The sequence below is a fragment of the Clavispora lusitaniae genome (assembly GCF_014636115.1).
Source record: "Clavispora lusitaniae strain FDAARGOS_655 chromosome Unknown tig00000038_pilon, whole genome shotgun sequence".
In the NCBI taxonomy this organism is placed as follows: Eukaryota; Fungi; Ascomycota; class Pichiomycetes; order Serinales; family Metschnikowiaceae; genus Clavispora; species Clavispora lusitaniae.
Window position 1 is genome coordinate 1833579 of NW_027093976.1, and position 14368 is coordinate 1847946.

The window sequence follows — 14368 nt, forward strand, 5'->3', positions numbered from 1 at the left end:
GTACAGAGAAGCAAAACAGGGATTGTTAGAAATGTTCTGATCCCAAACGCATTTACAAAAAAAGATCAGTAGAGAAACCAGGGTGTTCGTGCTGGAATTGCTGAAAATTGCACAATTGAGTGCATGATAATGGGTTTCGGTGCGCAATCTAAAGTTTATCATCATGCGTGTGAATGCAAGAGAAGGAGAAGGAACAGGGACTAAAATAAACGAAATGATGCTACGTAGTACAGATAAGAATAGCAAATAGGAACAGAAAAAGTGAATCAATGAATTCAGAAGCCAAAAACGAGTCTGCACATCAAATAGGACAAAGTTACGATGGAGCGAACAGGGCTGAAGAATGAGGCATGCCTTAAATAAAAATATCAGTAGATAATCAATATGAACACAAGTCGAGTGTTCGTGAGTTAGAGATGTATCGAATCAAACAGTATTATTCACGTTTTAAACGAGAGGTAACATTGAACCGCTATTTTTACTGTAGAATACTCAATTACTTCAAGAGAATGTTCGCAAAAGATATAGAGAAGTATTCCCTAATGAAGTTCCACTGGTTTGGAATCTTTTCTTTTCTCCGGCAGAATATACACCTCAACATTTTTATCTAGGCTTTTTTCGTACTGCTTTAAGAATAGATACCTTAATAATTTGTCGGTGCTACAGAATGTCCACAACATTTGTATTCCCATAACTAACGCAAGAAACCTTTACGCGTCTTCTGTGGCGCAGCGGCCGGTGGATCCAGTGGCAAGCTCTTTTGCTTCTCCAACTGGGCCTTCTTCTCTTCCAATAACTTGATTTGCTTGGTCAACTTCTCCTTCATCTCCTTGTGACGGGCAAATAAGTCCGCTTCGGATCGTTGCAACTTCTTCTCCTTCTCGCTAACCTTTTGCTGGAAGACCGCCTTCATTTCAGCTTCCATCTTGGCCAACTTGGCCTCATGCAATGCGCGCTCCTCTTCTTGCTTGGTCAACGGGTCAAATTCCTTGAAGACGGTGTTGTCCTGTTCGATGCCCATGGAAACCAACTTTTGCGTTCTGTAGTGCTCGTACAATACATCCAGAGTGGTGTCTTTCAACTCCTCTAAGTTGTTGCGGATCAATAACTTTCTCAATTTGATGAAATCGTTGTGCTCTTCATTGTCCACTTCGATGATACCCCATGGATATGCTCTTCCGCGGACACTTCTGCCGTCTGGCAAGTGCACATCGGAAGTCGAACCAACCACTGCGAATGGGAAAGTATCAATCAAAGACTTAGAGTCTCTTACTGCCTCGTCATCGTCATTGTCGTATGTCTGGGGCTTGAAAATCTTGATCTTCTGGTGGGTAAGATCAGCTAGAATACGGGCTTTGAAGTCGGCAATCTCTTCATCAGTCAAGGTGTCTGATTTGGCAATGATTGGAATCAAATTGACCTTCTCATGCACCTGCTTCATCACCTGGATGTCCAACGCCTTCAAAGAATGACCAGTGGGCTCGATGAAGTACAACAATGCATGAACACGGTTATCAGTGATTGTCGATCGGTTGACTCTGCTTTCCGCTTCCAAGTAGTGGTCAAACCGCGTGTTGATTTCCTCCACAATAGGTTTCCACGAATCCGTGGAGTCGAGGTTGTCACCAAAGCCGGGTGTGGTGATTACTGTCAAATTTAACTTGACACCGTCCTCTTCGATTACTGAAGTAGTAGTTTCGATGGAAACGCTTGGAGTTTCATCATCCTCGGAGTTGGAGTCGGATTCCACAGCTTTCTTGGTCAAAATCTCTTTGTTGAACAACGTGTTGACCAATGTTGTTTTTCCCAAACCTGATTCTCCCACAACCATGAAATTGAACGAGAATCCTCGTCTGACAGACTTGCGGTGCCATTGTTTGGGCAAGTTGGCGAATCCAACAAAGCCATCAAGCTTCCGCTTGATGATTTTGACCTCGGGTTCGTTTGCAACTCCGTTAACTGGACGTTAGTATGCACATGGCAGAAAAGGCGAGAACAGGCACAAAAAAAGCCAATGAGATACTTGATCTCTGATACCTGTTGAACAAAATAAACATACCTGAAGTCATTATGGCGATGTAGCTTGTACTTTGATTCTGTAGCTCTACTAGCACCAGTTGTTTTGGTGGATTTGTGTCAAGAGGAAATTATTCGACGTGTCGCGGGAGTGCAGGTTACAAGTCACATGACAGCCATATATAGATACAAATCTATTTAGATCGAGGATGCAAGCGGAGGGTGAAGGAGGATAGGGCATAACAAGTGGCAAATATGCTTTGGGATTAGCTTTTCTTCTCCTTTATTTTTTATTCCGGCAGAATTTGCAAACACATATAGAGACATGGGGGGACAACAAATGTGCAGGACTATTGGAATGTTCGCTCGTGTCTGGACCTTACTTGAACTTAAATCTGGCTGTGGAGAAAATATCGAAAGTTAATTGTAAACAGACTTTATATTACACGAAGTATCAAAGAGGAGAAGTTAGAAAAAAAGAGAAGGTTGAACCCTGACAAAAATATTTTGTGCCAATGTTTTGCGATGGCCATTGGAGCATGTCTACCAGATTTGAAAGCACTGCTTTAATGAGTGAAAGTTGTGACCAATTTGCAATGCAGAATGTAGACTGTTACATACTTATGGCATTTAGGTTTCAGGAGGAACTCCTTCCAGGTAATGATTCAAACGCGTAGGACTGCAAGATCTACGTCAATCTGATCGGTTCATAATAGTGTAAGACAACTATTTTTACATCATCTAGAATACCATTATTTTTCTTCTTTGAAACATGTCACTATCTTGATGATAGACCCTTCGCAAATTATTCAGGATACATGTAAGTGCTGGGGTCGTAATAAATTTGCCAAAAGAGGAGCGGCTTCTAATTGAGCGTCAAGGCCAGTCTATCAATGCTTCAGTCTCTGCGGTCAGTACTAACAGTATTATCGGTGGAAAGTTGAATCACACCTTATTTTCTCCCTCAAGACAATCTAACAAGAACTTCAAACCCTCCAAAGCGAACTTCTCCATGTTGGCTGCTCTAGCAGAGCTTCCAGTGACTCGGCGACAAGAAATCTCACCCTGGGGCCCGCTGAGACCCAAGAATACGGTTCCGACAGCATCTTCGCCCGAACGATCGGAGCCCAAATGTAGCGCTGTCGAAGGACCAGCAAAACCTGTTTCAGACAAAACATAGGTCAGGCCCAACTCATATTTGGCAGTTCGAGCCAACTTGAGGGCCACTTGTTCCAGCGGACCCATGTAAGAGCCGATTTCGGCATCGCTCCAGCCCGACAATTTGAGCCGCTGCCGTAACAGGTAGACTAGTTTTCCACCCAAAAAGAAATCGGAGGCGCCTGGAACTGAAACCAAGTACGCAGAGAGAAGACCACCGCAAGCTGCTTCAGATGTAGCTAGCGTTTGGCCTCTGGAACGAAGAATTTCTGCTATACGGGCCACAAGAGACTGAACAGGTTGTGGAGGGAAATCGCTTTCTGCATCGGAATGTGTGGGATCCATTGTGCCAGATATGGTTGTGTGACAAATGAGGTGAGGTGCAATTGGTTCTGATCCGGAAAACCAGTGGGTATTACACAGATTTGTAAAGGCTTGTAAAGTTAAATCGCCGTTGCGTGAGAATGAAGAAAGCTTGGGTGCGATTTTGCATACATAAGAAATGGCTTTACCAAGGCAAAGTTATGTGCACAAACATAGGAGGTTAGACAAATAATCAGTTTTTGGCCTGAATCTGTGCTAGAGTAAAAGAAACGCAGCACAATCACGAATGGAAGGCAATGGAAAGTGTTGGGGAACAAATGTGGAAAAAAGTATGTTGGTAGAAGAATTACAATTAACACTTTGGCACAAAAGTTGCAGTCAAATGACACAATACTTACACAAACTGAAATTTAATACACACAATGTAGTGGCTTCTATGGCATAGATAAGATATTACAAGTACCATTTACCTTTGATAAATGTAGTAAACTCCCGAACTAGGGACTTATAACTGTATGTGGCCGTATTGATCCTTCTGATGTCTCCTGTTTGTTCAAGGTGTACTTCGAAAGAATCCTTCAAAATGGAATGCCAGCTTTTCATTATTCGGATCGCTTTATCAAATTCAACAGATACATATACTGCTGCTTATTTGCTTAGTTACTACGTAATTCAATCTTACACCCAAACTTATTGGTTCCTTTACATTTCAGGTACACACAGAAACTGGATGCCGCCTTTGCCTCCATTCTTCTCCTCCGACGAATGCGTTCTTTCTCCTCTAAATGCGTTCTTATTCTCATGAACTGGCTTTTTTAACTCATACGGCTTTCGTGAACTACGAGCATTTTCGCGAACTGGGCTTATGCTATTCCTACTCTTTGATGATTTCCACTAAAACAAAAAACGTCAGAGCACCAGCAAAAAAGCCTTTCGTTTGAACAGAGGCCTCGCGTAGCCACAAAACAGCTCTTTATAGATCTACATTGACAATGGGCGGCAGAAAGAATCGTGGAGAAACAAAAGCTGGTCGCACATTTTGGTCGTGCCCGCGCCACCAGAAGTTCCTTTCGAGCCTCCGTCGAATGTTGGCGCCACCATACTTCTTCTCCCTCATGAGCATCACATTCAACGCAGGCAAAGTCCAGTACGACGAGGAAACGAAAAAGTGCGTTCCTTTGCCCCACAAAGGCACTGTGACCATTCGCCCGTCTGCAGACGAAGAAGGTTTCTATGATTTTGTGTGGGCGCCAAAACTGGCGGGAATCCCAAAGGACGAGCTTTTGATCATTCCGGGCGACGCGACATTCCGCGCTGTCCAATCGTGCAAGACCGGCCGTGTTTTCGCCTTGACGTTCTTGAGCTCGGGCGCTAAAAGCTTGTACTGGCTTCAAGATGTGGGCGACGACGAACCGGGGCAAATGACCCCCAAGGACAAGGAGTTGTTGGCGTCTGTGCAGGCGCTTTTGGCTCCCAGCGAGTAAGTAAGTGCAGCGCTCTTCCCCGCAGTATTAACAGCAGAAATGAAAACGACAGCGAAGTGGAAGCGGCGGAAAGTACACAGAGCGTGAACAGCGGACGAGGCGCGGATGAAAGGGCCGGCAAGACAGACACCGCGGGCGAGGCGAATGCAGGCGAGGCCAATGCGGGCGAGTCGAAAAGCGCGCATGGCACATGGGGTCTGTTCATGCCACAAGGTGAAGGCGGGCTGGGAATCCACAGTCTCCGTGATATTCTCTCAGACGAGCGAATTGCAGCCCATTTGGCTGCCATGCTGCCCGCGCAGGCCGCGCGCTATGCCTCTTTGTTGCCTCCGTCGGTGTCCCCACAGGCTTCAGACATGCTCCGTGTTGTGCGCAGTGGCTTTTTCCACCGCGCGCGCGACGAATTGTCGAGCGCCCTTTCGCACCACAATGTGGGTGCGCTTCTTGCACATACTTGGGGTTATCCTTACGCGGGCGAGGGCATTGAGCCGTTTCTTCGAGGCCTCCGTGCGTCTGAGGTTCCAGAAGAGGAACCTCCAAGAGAAACAGAAGTGGAAAAGAAAGAGGAGATGTAATATCCGCGAGGTGTATGGCAGGACACGTTTCATTTTGCGAGTTTGTTGCCCGGAAAGGGCACTTTTGTCAAATAATGCTTCGGAGAGCAACATGCAATAGATAGAGGGAACAGTTAACCGATGTGACATAAGCTGTAGGATGTGTTTTGGATTTGAGTGCGCTAACTCCTTCCATCGTAGTATTGAGGTGTGCAGCGACTTCCTACGACCGTCAGATAATTGTCTTGCTTCTGAATCATGGAACCCTAGCATGAAGTAAGCAAGGAGAAGAAGATAGAATATAAACGGAGACGTCTGCGAATACTTCCAAGACGCAGATACCTCTTCCATGAGCTTGCTAAAGTGAGAAAACAAAGTGGGTTGAATTATATCTGAACATGACAATACAAGAGTACATGTCATTATACCTTATGATACGCGACGCTAGCGAGTAAGTGAAACATTTATTCGTAGATGTATGTACATAATATTGTATTAGCCATTTGAAGATACGTGGAGATTAAGTATCGTTCACATTAAAGTAAATTAGAGAAATTTCATTGTTGTCCTTACATGCTTACTAACTCGTTGTTTTCCAGTTATCAGCAGTTTAGTATAATGTGCAATATGGACCTACTTTCAAGCTACTCACAGTTTATAGATTATGAAGTCTTCACGGCGTTACCGAGTGAATATTTCACCTCACCAAGATAATGGACGGGTGCTCAGTTTTGCAATATGAACAGTACACACTAATGCACATGAGCAGATCGATTTACAGAGTTCCGCCTTCTTTAATGGCAACAAAGTGGATGATCTTCAAGGATGGAAAGGATGAGGCAGCTTGAGATCAATTTACTTGTTTTGAAGTTACTCCGCTTTCATTACTGAGTTAAGGAGTAATTGAAATATTATACTGATCTGCCTAGGTGTTGACTTTGAAGAGAAATCGTGTCTTGAGCTCAGTGGAGGTGACTGTGCTAGCCTTATTTTTTCATTGGAGTCGCAGTGACATAACATGATCATAAACGCATAAGACGAACATACAGTAGCCTCATAAGATAGCCCATTCCATGTCTGTCACTAACTTTTGGATCCGACAAACAAACACAATTCGTACTGATTGGAAAATCCTCACCATCAGACAGGGCAGATTTTCCGTTCTAGAACAATTCGTGTATGCAATCGCTCGACTAGTTGCACAAAATAGTCACACTATCTACAACTTCTCGACCGCACCATACTATACACTCCACTTACCCATCTTGCTTGCGCACTTATCCCCAACACTTCTCCTCCCCAAACCCAAACATCCCATGCGGCCCGACATTGCAAATGTTCTGGGGCCCACAACAGAGGTGACGCTCGAACGAGTCCGGTCGCGCCTGCTTCTGCCCGAGCCTTCGTTGCTTGGAAAAATGGCCACTTTGCTTCGGACGCTTTCGCGCGACGAAAAACGGAGCGGCCTTGAGAGAGAGCATCAAATGGCGGGCGAGCGCAACGACCAAAGTCTCGACCAGCCGTCACCCAAGTCGGCCGAGCGCCAGCGGAAACTGCACTTGAAAGATCAGGACAGCGGAAGCGAGCGTCTGCGCCAGCACAAGAGCGACAACCAGAACATTGGCGATAACGACGACGACAAGAGCGCCAACCGCAGCAAGAGCCAGGACAAGCAGGCCAAGCAGAACGACCAGAAGGATCATGCCGTGAAAGATCTGGATCCACTGGGCCACGTCGAAGTTACAGACCTCCACCGCCAGGTTCAGAATCAGCAGACGCTTGGTCAGAGTGCGGTGGGCGATGCCGAGACGGGCAGGCGCGAACTGCGCCATCTGCTTTCGAACGGGAGTTCGTCCCGCATGAATGGTGTTCTCCATCGGACGCCTCCTGTCTCGCCAACGCGGGCCAGAGAACAACCGAGGCGCGAGCAGAGTTTGGCCCACTTTGTCGCACGACAGTCCACGCCGGCGCCCAACGGGTCCAGCGACGCCCCATCGAATGGCGCCCTGAATGCTGCAGCGAAAGGATCCGCGCTAGGCACACCCATTGTCAGTGTCTCGCCTGCGCTTGGACCCACTGTGCCACTGAATGTATTGCATTCGCCGCCATCGTTTGGCACTTCAACCAATGTATCGCGGTCATCGCTCGTCCCGGAAATACCTGTCAAAGAGACCCGCCACGTGTCACTCGAGTATGACCCGATCACGCGGCGTAAAGTGCTCAACACATATGAGATCCTCCGCGAAATCGGCCGAGGCGAGCACGGCAAGGTCAAATTGGCCCGAGACTTGGTGCACGACGAGCTTGTGGCCATTAAGATTGTGTCACGCAAAAACAAGCACGAGCGCCCACGCCTTCGCCTGCGGCCAACAGATACGGCTGTTTTTGATGCCGAGGCCAAAGTGCGCCGTGAGATTGCCATCATGAAACGCTGCCACCACAAGAATATCGTGCGCCTCCGCGAGGTGCTTGACGACCGCAGCATGTACAAGATTTATCTTGTGCTCGAATACATGGACCGGGGCGAGTTGCGGTGGAAGCGCCGCACCCCGGTGCTCTCGCCCCAACCACGAGCGCCGCCCGACGCACCTATCGACATTCGTATTCCCTGCGGCGCCGCTCGCGCGAGCGAGGACAGTGATCTTCTTTCGAGCGAGTACTCGCCCAGCCTCACATTTCGTCAGGCTCGCCGTATTTTCCGTGATGTGGTGCTTGGCTTGGAGTACCTCCACATGCAAGGCATTGTCCATCGCGACATCAAACCGGCAAATTTGCTCGTGGCCCATGATTATCTGGTGAAAATATCTGACTTTGGCGTGTCCTTCGCGTCGTTTTTGAGCTCTGCAGACGACGGTGTGAGAGTGTCGGAGATGGACTTGGCCAAAACCGTGGGAACTCCGGCGTTCTTTGCCCCAGAACTCTGCCAAACAAATTTTGCGCAGCCAGAAGCTGTGCCCCACGTTACCCACAAGATTGATATTTGGGCCTTAGGGGTCACGCTTTACTGCCTTTTATTCGGCCGCGTTCCTTTCAACGCAGACTCAGAATTCCAGTTGTTTGACGTTATTGTCAACCAACCGGTGCAATTCCCATCATCTGCAGATGGATTCCACTCGCCGCAGGAAGTTACAGATGTCGAGTTTGACTTGGCCCAAGACTTGCTCCGCAATATGCTTTGCAAAGATAGCAATGCCCGCTATGATATTCTTCAAATCAAGTGCCATCCTTTTGTGTTGATAGATCTTGAGAATGATCTCGACGGCATCAACGAGTTTTTCTTCCTCAACTCACCGGATCTCGGCGCAACTGCTTTTGGTTCGGCAGATCAGGAACTTGATCCCAATGATCTCGATTCCGCTGTAGTAGGCGTGGGTGCCCGTATTAGAAGCAGCTTAATGCGTTCGATGCGCTCGCTGGATCCTGACGCACTCAGACGCCTATCAACCAAGTTAGAGCTTTCGCTCAGTGGTGCCTCTTCGAGCGACGACTCGTCCCATTTGGGTTCTCATAATAACTCATGTGCTCAACTCCACAGTGATAAGAGCGATTTGTCAGTCATTTTATCAGAAGCGCAGCAAGTGTCGTCACCCATGCCATCTAGACTCCACCTTGAAACTAAAGCCCGCACTAATTCGGCCCCGCCACTGCATCTACCACTGTATAGCAATTTGGGCCACACAACTCATTTACCAACCAATTCCGGTCTTGCCACTATTAACCTGTCTATTGGGCAGTCAAACATGAACATCCCTCTCGCCCAGCCGACAATGAGTTCTCCACTAGCCCAGCCAGTCACCACGAGTTCCCCTCTAGCTCAGCCTACAATCAGTTCACATTCTTCACAACCTACGATGAGTTCTCCTCTTGTTCAGACAACTTTAACCTCAACTATCGCCCAACCTACCGGCAACTCATCGCATAATCAACTGAACCTGCTGAATATTTCACAAACTCCACACAAACTATCCATTAGCAGTGGGCGCAGCAATTTAATTTTGCTGGAAGTCTTGGAAATAGCCAGTCCTACAGCCAGTAGAAAGGGCAGTTCAGCAGGAATAATGGAAGCGCCACAAATTGAAACGAAAAGAAATGTGGTTGGTGATGTCTATTTGAAAAACCAGTCTGCTATCGATGCTTTCAAAGATATTCAACAATTGGACCAGAAACGGCGAAAATCAAGTGCGTATGCCATTCTTGCTAGTAACAACAGCGCTTTGGGTTCGTCGAATCCCCCTACACCTCGGACTCTGGGTAGCTCACCTATGGCCACAACTATGGACCACAGCACCCTGAGCAAGATAAAGGTCGGTCCTATTAGCATCAATAACTCGCGTCGTCCTTCGTCAGTCATTTCTCTTCCAATGACAGAAAGTTTTGCATCTTTGGATAGTTTCAACGACACATATCTTACACACAAATATGAGGAACTTCGCAAGAAGAAACTAACACATGATGCGACAGTTCCAGCATCCAATGACGGTTTCAAACAAAGGGCCAATGACAAGTTTGATCAAATTAATGAGAAGTTTAGCAATTTCAATTTGGGTTCTCTGATGACCGCTAGACATGGTTCCAGGGATGCAAGTGCAGAGGAACATATTGCGCCTACATCAACCACATTCGATTTTGGAAACTCTAATGATGATGCATCAGAGTCTTTGTCTTCCTCATTAAGCTCTTCCTGCTCCTCTGGTAGTAGCAGTGAAAGTGACGGGGAAGAGGGCAATCTCACTTTGAAGTTCACCTCAAAAGTAACTCCTAGAACAAGAGCTCCATTCCTTACTATGGACAGCAGAGCATTTTCGCATGACTCAAATCTTAAACGCTTGGTCCATCAACCCCCAAGTTCAAATTACTATCCTGTCATTTTCAACACTAATTCTCTTGATGTCGAAGATGTTCCAGTAGGCTTAATGAGTGGATCACCTAGCCCTACAAGTTCTAGATTTGAAGCTACAGATATGACTCCCACTGCTTCTGCTCTTACGTCTACTTTATCTTCAGCCACTATTACCCAGGAAACTGGAAAGCAAAAACTTTCCATACAACCTCCTATGAAGAGTTCTGGACTAAGGAAGGAGATTTTTCCTAGCTCGCCACTGGATCTGCTTCCTACAGATATCCAAGATGGACCAAAGTCAGCAATTGCAACAAAGTTTGCTCCTAAAAGTGAAATGAGTTCTGCCACCATTCATAACGGCTACTACAGCAATCACTACAGGAAAGAACCCCAACAGATGGAATTTCCACAGTCAAAGCATTTAGATAATGACAGGGAGAGCAATCATAAGCAAGTACAGAAACAGAAGTTGCTTCTGAGACCAAGCTTTAACCGCTCAAATTCTATTGCCATCGGATTATTGCAACACCAAAGGTCGCTGAAAGATGTACAATAATTCATTCAAGCACATTCAATGCATTAGTATATATAAGATAAACAGGAGCGGACAACATTATTCACCATTCAATGTCATCCAATTTTACCCTTCAGGGCACAACTGTAAATTATAATTTCCCAATATCACCACCCCTGATCCGTAACCATAAAACCAGATAAAAAGTAAAAAAAAAAATATAATAGTAAGTGAAATAAAAATTGAAATTGAGGATGAAACTCGAGGCGAAGTCACACTTTCAAGCCCCCATAAAAAAATCAAGCCATCCTTCTTTAAATGCAATCAAGTTTGCGTTTGAGTACGGACAACCTGTTACCGATACTCACGATGAATTTCTCCACCATTGCTCTATCCTCATTATCCAATCTTCCTTCGTCCTTTTCACCTTCATCTAAAAGGGCCTCTAACATCCATATTGCTGTACTGTAAGCTAGCTCGCAGCCTTTCAAGTCCTCTTTAACAAGTTCATTGACAGCAGCATTTCTGGAAATTTCCAAAGCACGATCGAAGATCAATTTCTCGGCCACAATTCTATCAGAAGCGCCTAAAGAAGCGTCATTTTCATCAATAGCAGAAGAAGACTCATGTACTGATGCTTCTTCCGTTTTGCTGATCAGAGCTATGGCTTCTTGAAGACGTAATTTTATGAACTCCGCTTTTTCCAAGCACTCATTAAATTTTTCTCTGATCCATTGTACAAGCTCATTGATTTTTATTGTTGATTGGATGTTGAATGGCTCAACAAGATACTGCTCACCAGTGGACTCCTTTTTGTCATAGTGTGCAAACCACCAGTCACTGGCGATCGCCATTCCTTTTGCAAGAAGAGATAACGTTTTCACATAGAGTACGACACCTTCCTCACTGATGGTTTTAACTATTTTGGGAGGGAGCAAATTGTTGTGCTGAAAGTAATCATCATCACTGCCATTTGAAGAAGGTGGCGAAGGAATCAATTGGCTGAACTTCACATCGGCAAAAAGATTTACAGCATGAGACTTCGTTGCAATGGACTCGAGTTGACGGAGGACTTTGTCATCTTCCGAAGGGGATTCACTGATATCACTTTCGTTAGGTCCATTGGAATTCAATATAGTTTGCGAAACTGGCAAATTCAACTTGTTGAGCAACAAATTGTTAGCGAATTCCGGCTTGAAAACGACTGGTGACTCGTCCTTATTAGAGTCGGAAAGCTGATTTACTTCCTCACTTATAGCAGCTGGCGCATTTCCGAATAGTCTGTTTGAAGCCAACGAGATCGCCTTTCCCAACGCGTTGGAAGGTGAAATGGATACAGAGATGCGCCGGTCAAATACAGGTCTAGGAGAACCCTCAGATGAATTGGAGCGTTGGGAGTTTCTGCGCGGGATAAGAGCTTCTCTTTCGTGATTCGCTGCCAGGCTGCGACGTCTAAAAGTACCTCTTCCCACGCGAGCCAACTCATCGGCAATAGCATTAACCTCTACAGCCCTCTTCTCAACAACCACGTAGTCCCGACCCAAAATAAGCTCATCCTTATTTCTGGATGCAATCGGATATTGTTCACTGTATCGTGGCTGTATGGAATGTGTCGATATATTAGGATCTGGGCTGTTTTTGGTAATGATTTGCTTAATTTGCTCGTCTCGAGAGTTCTGACTTCCTATAGGGATAGATGACAGTGAGGTCGAACTCTTGTGTTCCAGCTCTTCAGGAGGTTCCATTTTCGTAGTTTTCTCCTTCTCCTGAGTTGTCAAAGGAGCGACGGCTTGAGTCAACTGGGCACGATCAGAAGCCTTGATCGGGGAAATATACTCACTGATAAATAGGTTCTCGTCCATTTCAGACGTATCAAGCGGCTTGTCAACACTCTCCAAATCATTGACGATCAATGGGTCACTGAAAAACTCGTTAAAGGACATTCGTTCTGTTGGGTTGTACTTCAACAAAGACCTGATCAATCTTTTCAATGGCTCTGGCACTTGCGCCGAAGAAGGAAACTTGATCTTGTCGTGAGTTTTTTCGATATTCTTCAACAACTCAATATGATTGGCAGCACGAAAAGGAGGTTTTCCCACAGTCATCTCATAGAACACAGCACCAACAGACCATAAGTCCGCTTTTGCATTGTACTTTTCATATCTGAGAATCTCCGGAGCCATGTAGAGGGGCGATCCACACAAGGTTTCAGCCATAGACGTGGAGGGCAAAAAACGAGCAAATCCGAAATCGGCGATTTTTAAAATGGGCAATTCCCATAATCCCACATACTCTCCGGCAACAAAGTCCAGTTTCACATGGACTGGGGGGCAGAGCAACAAATTTTGCGGCTTGATGTCTCTATGAACTAAGCTTTTACTGCGCAAGAATTCCAAAGCAGAGCTGAGTTGTTTCAAGAAATGAATCACCAATGTCTGGTGCAAACCATGGGAACCTTCAGGGGAAGGATATCTTTGGAGCAATGAAGAGATCACAGGGTGGGTTTTCATTAGCTGGTCTCTCCGGCGAATGAAGTAGGACAAATCACCCATAGAGCAGTAATCCATGACAAGATGAAAATGAGTCGAGGTCTGCGTGTAGTCGAGCAAGCCCACGATATGTGGGTGTTTCATGGATTTGAGAATGGAGATTTCAATCTCCAAATTCTCAATGAGCTTCTTGGATTTGAGTTTGGAGCGCACAACACTCTTGATCGCCACGGACTGGTTAGTTTTTGTATTGACACCTTTGTAGACCGTGGCAAACGAGCCCTTGCCAATTTCGGGCCCGAAGTTGTAGACGCCAATGGACTTGGGAATGTCAGACATTTTAAGCTAAGGAATAGAAGAACGCGAAGCGCGATGTGGCCAAGGAAGGCAAACAAGAAACTGCGACGGTTTAAGATAAAGTCAGCACTAACACACCGCCATAGACAGAATGCTAGGGCTAGACAATCACAGGGACAAGAGTAAGAAAGATAGAAGCTTTCTTCTTTTTTCTAAAATTTTCTTTTAAGGTGGATTGGCAAAGTAAAAAAAACGCTCGTAGTTGTGGCGTTTCTTAACTGGGGCCAAGGGGTACAGGTAAGTGCGGATTAACTGTAAAGACTCGGAGTGTACGCACACCAGTAGTCTCTTCACTCGTGGATAGCTGACTCTGTGGCTGCAGAAAAATCAGCGGCGGCAAATATACTGTTTCCGAAAATGACGGGCCGAAAGGCGGTTTCGCCACTTAGCGTTAAGAAAAGACCGGAGCGAGAACAGAAATGAAGCAGTCAAGGCTCGGGAACTGACTCGCACAGAGTGCAATCGGTAGACGGCTAAATGCGAGCGAGTAAATAGATTTGGATCCAGAAATGGGCTGGAGTAGATCTACTGCTTTGTAAGGAAAAGACTGACAACGGATAGAGGCGAGCGTGATTCACAGATAAGATAACCCAGGCGGCACGTGACGTGGTGACAAATCGCACCTAAATAGC

General features: G+C 46.0%; 5 protein-coding genes across 5 annotated transcripts; 2 read left to right on the plus strand and 3 right to left on the minus strand. All coding sequences in view use genetic code 12, as the record gives it.

The window, feature by feature from the left end:
• Positions 1-694: 694 nt before the first annotated feature.
• CDC3 (septin) lies at positions 695-2069 on the minus strand (the record flags this gene model as incomplete). Its single annotated transcript, XM_002617893.2, has 2 exons — positions 695-1959; positions 2060-2069. 2 exons carry the CDS (start codon positions 2067-2069, stop codon positions 695-697), a joined length of 1275 nt encoding a protein of 424 aa, XP_002617939.2.
• An 892-nt stretch (positions 2070-2961) lies between these two features.
• On the minus strand, positions 2962-3519 carry FOB63_001972 (uncharacterized protein; the record flags this gene model as incomplete). The annotated part of the gene is made up of 1 exon (XM_002617892.2): positions 2962-3519. One exon carries the CDS (start codon positions 3517-3519, stop codon positions 2962-2964), a length of 558 nt encoding a protein of 185 aa, XP_002617938.2.
• Positions 3520-4613: 1094 nt separating this feature from the next.
• On the plus strand, positions 4614-5557 carry FOB63_001973 (proteasome regulatory particle lid subunit; the record flags this gene model as incomplete). The annotated part of the gene is made up of 2 exons (XM_002617891.2): positions 4614-4978; positions 5035-5557. 2 exons carry the CDS (start codon positions 4614-4616, stop codon positions 5555-5557), a joined length of 888 nt encoding a protein of 295 aa, XP_002617937.2.
• Positions 5558-6852: 1295 nt separating this feature from the next.
• Positions 6853-10932, plus strand: FOB63_001974 (serine/threonine protein kinase; the record flags this gene model as incomplete). Its single annotated transcript, XM_002617890.2, has 1 exon — positions 6853-10932. The coding sequence occupies one exon, from the start codon at positions 6853-6855 to the stop codon at positions 10930-10932; it is 4080 nt and encodes a 1359-aa protein (XP_002617936.2).
• Positions 10933-11204: 272 nt separating this feature from the next.
• ATG1 (serine/threonine protein kinase) lies at positions 11205-13718 on the minus strand (the record flags this gene model as incomplete). The annotated part of the gene is made up of 1 exon (XM_002617889.2): positions 11205-13718. One exon carries the CDS (start codon positions 13716-13718, stop codon positions 11205-11207), a length of 2514 nt encoding a protein of 837 aa, XP_002617935.2.
• Positions 13719-14368: the final 650 nt, after the last annotated feature.